Raw genomic sequence first — 6,270 nt, 5'->3', positions numbered from 1 at the left:
CGTTATTTATTGAATTAAATATTGTGAATTGTTGAGCTTTTTTTTTTAAATATACGGTTTTTTTTCGCCCGAATATCTGTGACATGACTTGTGCCAAATACAGAAAACAAAAATATGACAAATAAATTATAGTGCAATCGTGCAAAATTAGTGCATATAGGTAAAATATATATTTGTATGTACACAAGTACTTTCCTGATCATACTTTTTCTTAGAACAGGCGTTAAATTAATTTAGTCTTTTTTGTTTTGCATGACTTTTTCTACTACCTGTGATTGTTGTTATTTAACAGAAGCGCAATGTAGATGGTGCGCTTGTTTAAAGTCCACTGGCGTTTTTTTTTCTTTTGTGCAAGTGGCCGCCCTCTAACGGGCTGTTTCCGATGAACAAACGAGCGTACCCTTTTTTTACGTGGACGCACGTGCCTCATAAAGCGTAAGCACAAAAACATCACGAGTGACTGCTTCAAATGCAGCACATGGTCGTCGCTAGCAGCTGCATCTTGCAAGTAGACGCGACCCCAACTAAGCTCGATCCCTGAGCGCTGTTCTAAACTTCAAACTTGGAAGTTGCCCACCGCGAAACTCTCGCAGACTTGGATTGTTTGAGCGAAGGCTGACAGCGAGCATTGTGAAATTTGGGGGGATTTTTCAAACGATCTCTTTAAACCTTCGTTGACTGCTTCGCCCAAGAAGCTAACATGTCGACTAATCAAGTGAAGAGCTGCCCCATTCCCACCAGGGTTCTCACCCTGAAGGACTGGTCTCAACTTCCCGATTGCTACAGCCAGACGCCCGGGGGTACTCTCTTCTCTACGACGCCCGGTGGTAAGAAATGTCGGAAAGCTGAAAGCAGACCTCTTTATTAAATATGACGCGGGTTATATTTTTAGAATTTTCGTTTCCAAAAGACGCCGACGTAATGGAATGTACAGAAAAGTAGAAAAAAAAGTACAAAGAAACTCACAGGAATGTTATCGCGATATGTTGCAAGTAATAATCACGTCGTCTTCTGAACTTTTGCTTCATAGTACGGCTCATTTATTATTGTCAATAATTAGGAACTTATATAGGCTTGAGCATTCATGATACTAAATCTTGCATGAAATGCATAATTCCATCTATTTTAGCAAAATCCTTGTTGAGGCAGCCTAGCTTTTATGATGTGGTTTCAAGTCTGTATAGTAGTTATGAAAAAAATAGAAATTACACAGGTGAATGTGTTTCACGTTGACTTTTATAATACTCTAGTGTAGGAAGTAATGTATTACAAAACTAATGTAATTACTGTAATACATTCATTTTTCCTGTAACACGGTACACATAGAAATAGTAATATTGTATTTGTTACAAATGAGAGTAAAGTAATGCATTACAATGTATTTTTAGCCTGAAAGTGGTGGGGTTTTTTTTGTTTGTTTTTTTTCCTCCTCAAAAATTCACCCAAAACTTTGTGAGATCAGAGGAGAAAATTCCGGGGCAAAATGTTTACTTGATGAAACGGCAGGTTAAAATTGGACACTATGTACACAAGAACGACATAAGACTGCTACTTTCAGTTTGTCAGAGATAAAGACAAGAAAAATATAATCGTTCGGGCGCACTTTTGTGCGACACCTAAAAAGCTGTCCACTTTGCGAAATAGTACCAGTAATTTGACAAACCATTTAGAGTGCGGGGCCATAGTAACGTGGAAGTTAGCGAAAAAAACAACAACAAAAAAAACACGTGGAGTATTGCGCTCTCTCGTTGAGGAATAACACTTTGACATCAAGAGATTAGAAGATTCGTTCGGAGATATGCTACCACTTTCCACAGTGGATTCACCAGCATTTGGAAACCTCGTCAGCCAGATCCTTGTCGCAACTAGCAATAATGACAAGGTAAAGTAATGCTAATTTTCACTATACACTTGGTATTAATAGTAGTCTATAAATAGTTCTGGTCTGTGTATCAAGATGAAGCATACAAAACTCATGTTAACCAGCACGTTAAACAACTTAATGATGTAGGCCAGCTGCTAACATTAGCCCCACCGAAACTAATATAGAGAGTCAATTTTTGAGAAATTATAGGAATGTTAATGCTCCATTTTGGCTGAAAAATACACTGCATTTATATGGACCTGTAGCCAAGGTGATTACAGATAAGATCTGGACAGCGAGAGGATGAAGACCGACTTTCACTACAATCGTTTGTGTCTATGTACATATGACCATAACCCCCTCCCCATAAATTTACCATGGCCACACACACAGGCACATACACTAACCTAACTTCCCCATGCCTAACTTCTGGATACCTTACTTCACTTTCAAACAAAAGCACTGATTTGGTTGGTGGTTTGTACAGTACTACCACCCGGTCTTGGGTTTTCAACTGGGTGTTTATATCCTGCTGCCACTACAGTGAAGTGATTGGTTGCAAAGAAGCTGAAGGCTGTCCTTCCTTTGTTTTACATGGTAGTAACAGAGAACATTTTGTTCATGTTAAGAAAGTGATACAAGAAAAAAAAAACAAAAACATTTGCAACAAATTGAATTAAGTTACTCTCAGAAACACAATTCAAAATGACTGCATACAAACAATGTTGTGGTCTAACCCTTCCTAGATTATGCTCCGCCTTTTTTGTCACACTATCAAACCCTCCGTGTTCCTCTTCTTGTCCTGGACACATTGCTCAGAGTGCAGCCATTGCATAACATGTTTTTACCCCAAGTAGAGTCTCATCAGATGTACTGAATAGGTCAAACTCCAAAAAAAAAAAAAAAAAAGCACATCGTTAACAGATCACTACTCATCTGTCATGTTCAAAACAACACAGCCGTTCATGGCTCAGCATGTTTGAAGGTGGCCCAAGTCCAAATCTTCAGACTCTAAACATCTTTTAATCACTGATTTTTGATGGAGACTTTGGAGGAATGTGTACTCGATGAGGTTATTGTGTTCTTACTAGAAATGCTATAAGTGAGCCAAAGACTGAAACGTGTGGCTTTAATTTCCAAGTGAGATTTTAAAGGAGGGAATGTTATGTACTCTCATTTCCTAGAAGTTATTGCAGGGACGCCCATAACCCCTCCTCTCTGCACTCCCACTTGCATTCGCATACACATGCTTCTGCTTCAACAACAACGTTTTCTTTCGAAGGAGAGAATTTAAACTTTACAAGAAATATTCTATATATCGAACTTGTTTTGACTAGAAAAATGAATATTTTTCAATTGCTACAGAAACAATGCAAAGCAGTTTAGTATAAGTTAAAAGTTTAATATAGGTTAAAAAAATGCCTTAAAAACAAATATCCTTAAATTGTGTAAATAATGAATTTCATTCCGTCATTTTCTCCTTTGCTTGTTGTGAGGTACACCCTTGTCTGGTTGGGTGTTTAAATGCCGGGTTTTGTCATGTTAAAATCGATTTCCACCATTAATGTGACCTATGACCTTTGCCAGGTCAATCTGTTATTTTCACAGTAGTCGTGGAAGTCATACCTCACAGCGGTGGCACACATCATTTACTGTATATTGGTCTTTTTTTCTCACCACTGAAACCTTGCATTTGAAAACAACAATTTCCAGCGGATAAAATAACCACAAGATTTTCTCCTTATAGTGTATATAAAGGTCTCATCTCTAAATTGATGAATCTCTCACCACAGGTACCCGCATCATCTATGACAGGAAGTTTCTCTTGGATTGCAGAAACTCCCCTCTTGCCCGCACCCCACCATGCTGTCTCCCCCAGATCCCGGGGGTGACGTGCCCTGCCACTCACCCTGTAAGCAAACTCCAGGATGTCAAAGAGGAAGTTGAAGAGGAAGAAAAGGACGCTGCAGGTTATTGTCAATATTATCATACATCCCACTCACCTATTTAGTTGGTTCCAATTTTGCTTGTTGACAATGGCTATCATATTTATTAAAATACTGAATGCTTTTTCTATATGCATGAATAATAAGTTGAGGTTTGCTTGTTGGTTTGGCCCTCTGCAAGCGATCCATTTTCTCATGTGGTCCCTTCTGTGAGTTCAGTTGTGAAGCAAAGTGTAAAAGGGCGAATAATCAGTTTGTCTTAAGGATTAAGAATCTTGTTTCGCTACAGTTTGCCCAAGCCTGATAAGAGATGCCGTTTGTTTCCTTCTGTATCCGTTAAGGTGTGGTTCTCCATGAGGGGTTTGTCAACGTGATGCACTATAGTGTACTCACTCACCCTCTCTTTCCTTTTGAGCAGATGACAACCAGTTTGAGATGGACATCTGAACTCCAGTTTTACCTCCTGTGGAGAGTCATCGATCGAAACAACTCCATGGTCAGTAGTGACCGAGAAGCGTTGCCGTAAGCTTTTTTTCTTTTCTTTTTTGTTTTTTAACCAAAGCTTTTGTGGAACCAAAAACAATGGGAAGCTAGAATTTTTTTTTTTTTTAAACCCTAACGTGGCAGTGGAAGGTTTTTTGCTTCCTACCAGTGATAGCAGGATTAGAAAAGGAAAAGGATTTCACTTTTTATATCTTTTGTATATATTACAATGTACTATATAGCTTGTTTTTTCTTTTTAAGTTGGAAAATCCAAAATTGGAAGAGAATTACATTTCAGTTGATGCAATCAGACTTTTTTTTCCCCCTACTCTATAGGGCACTGCATTTGCCACAAAGTGTCTACTTTCTTTATGGGGTCAGGGCCTACTGATAATTCCAAATAAAGGCTGTCTGAAATGTCCATGTTTTGGGGTACTTTTGTTGCATGCTTATCAGGTTTCCATCGTATCAGCTGCGGTTATGCTAGATTTACATGTTTATTTTAAGTGTTAGTTTACACTGAATGCCGCATGATTCTGACACCTTGCGCTGTGCGGGTATCTTGTTTACAATCTTGCTTTAAAGATGAATATCAACTTGTGCAGTCAAAGTGTTGCATAACAGTCTTATGTACTGTATGTAACGTGTTCTTCACTGGTGGTGTTGACCTCTGAACCCTGAGCCAGACTGCGGGAATCGACGGCAAAAACCTTGACTCAATCGCTAGCCAGTATGTTTTTGCAATACACCTGCATTATTATCCATTACATGAATGGCACCAGAGATGATGCAATTGACACGGGTGTGAATTTTCAGTTATGTGCCACGTTTGCAGTGGTGTACAACTACTCTGCAACACATGAGAGGTCTCTAATTTATTGGCTATTTAATAGGCCTACATGAGTAGTGGAAGGTGTGGAGAAATGTCTTCTGCTTTATATAATGTAGAGACCACTGTGCATAGATATTCCAGGCCTCCTAACTATCAGATGGTTGGGGTGGGGAGGCACTGATTTGAAGATTAGGAAAGGGGATGGATTTAAGGAATGAGGACAGCTGCAGCCTAAAGGACGCACACATTGCCAATGTTGCCTTGTGGTGGAAGGGTGTGACACATTTTTGAGGTTTTAGCCAGCACTTGTCGCAAAAATTTGAGGTTAGCCATTAATGAGGGTTTTGTCCAAAAAAATTGCCTATGTAATGTTGCTCCATTCACAATTCACGAAGTAACTTCTTCCATTTATTACCCAAAAGTAATGCATCTCAAAACCTAAAAATTTCCATTGTTTTATTTACCAATTTACTGACTAAATTATTCAAATTGATGTGTGTTCAGTATAATGCAAATCAAGCATGCAAAGTAAATGTCACTTTGCCCCAAAACAAACACTGGAACTTGTTTTCAAAAGCCACAGAATAAATTTGATTCTTCACACTCAGCCTGCGGTTTATGCACATTTGGCCTTTTGTTTTTTAAACCAAAGTGTACCTGTTGACCTACATGCGCTGTTTGTACAAGAGTGAAGGAGTGCACGTGGGATCACCATCAGGTGCCAGGTAACTGTGGATCTACAACTAAGGACTGAGGCTAAAAGGAGGAATAAAAAACTGTATGAAACGTCGCCTTTTTTGCAGCAAAACCAAAAACTGATTTGGGTGCTGCATGCTCAAAATGTTTTTGGTGAAGTGTTTGGTCATTGCATCACTGTAAACAACTTTACTGCAGATATTTGCTCCATTGCCCTTTTCCACAGTCAAAATATCCCCCTCTTTTCACCCTCCACCCCCCTCCTCCTCCTCTCACGTTCCACTTTGGATGCAGGAAGGCTGCTTAGACTGTAGCTGGTTGGCAAGGCTCTATTTTTGTCAGCTGCTGCTGTACAAGGTGGTGGAGGAGCATTGCTGGGGTGACAATGTAAACAGACACTCAAACACACGGCCTGCTTGTGGTCACATCTACCACAGAGTGGAACTGAG

At 39.4% G+C, this 6,270-nt stretch overlaps 1 protein-coding gene across 1 annotated transcript; it reads left to right on the top strand.

Moving 5' to 3' along the window:
* Positions 1-423: 423 nt before the first annotated feature.
* Positions 424-4,714, top strand: eif4ebp3l (eukaryotic translation initiation factor 4E binding protein 3, like). Its single transcript, XM_088432106.1, has 3 exons — positions 424-827; positions 3,658-3,834; positions 4,229-4,714. The coding sequence occupies exons 1-3, from the start codon at positions 701-703 to the stop codon at positions 4,255-4,257; spliced, it is 333 nt and encodes a 110-aa protein (XP_088288232.1). The 5' UTR covers positions 424-700; the 3' UTR covers positions 4,258-4,714.
* Positions 4,715-6,270: the final 1,556 nt, after the last annotated feature.

The sequence above is a fragment of the Hippichthys cyanospilos genome, chromosome 13 (assembly GCF_059441005.1).
Source record: "Hippichthys cyanospilos isolate Australia breed blue-spotted pipefish chromosome 13, RoL_Hcya_1.0, whole genome shotgun sequence".
In the NCBI taxonomy this organism is placed as follows: Eukaryota; Metazoa; Chordata; class Actinopteri; order Syngnathiformes; family Syngnathidae; genus Hippichthys; species Hippichthys cyanospilos.
Note: the sequence above shows the minus strand (reverse complement) of the source record. Positions and strands in the feature narration are given on the sequence as shown.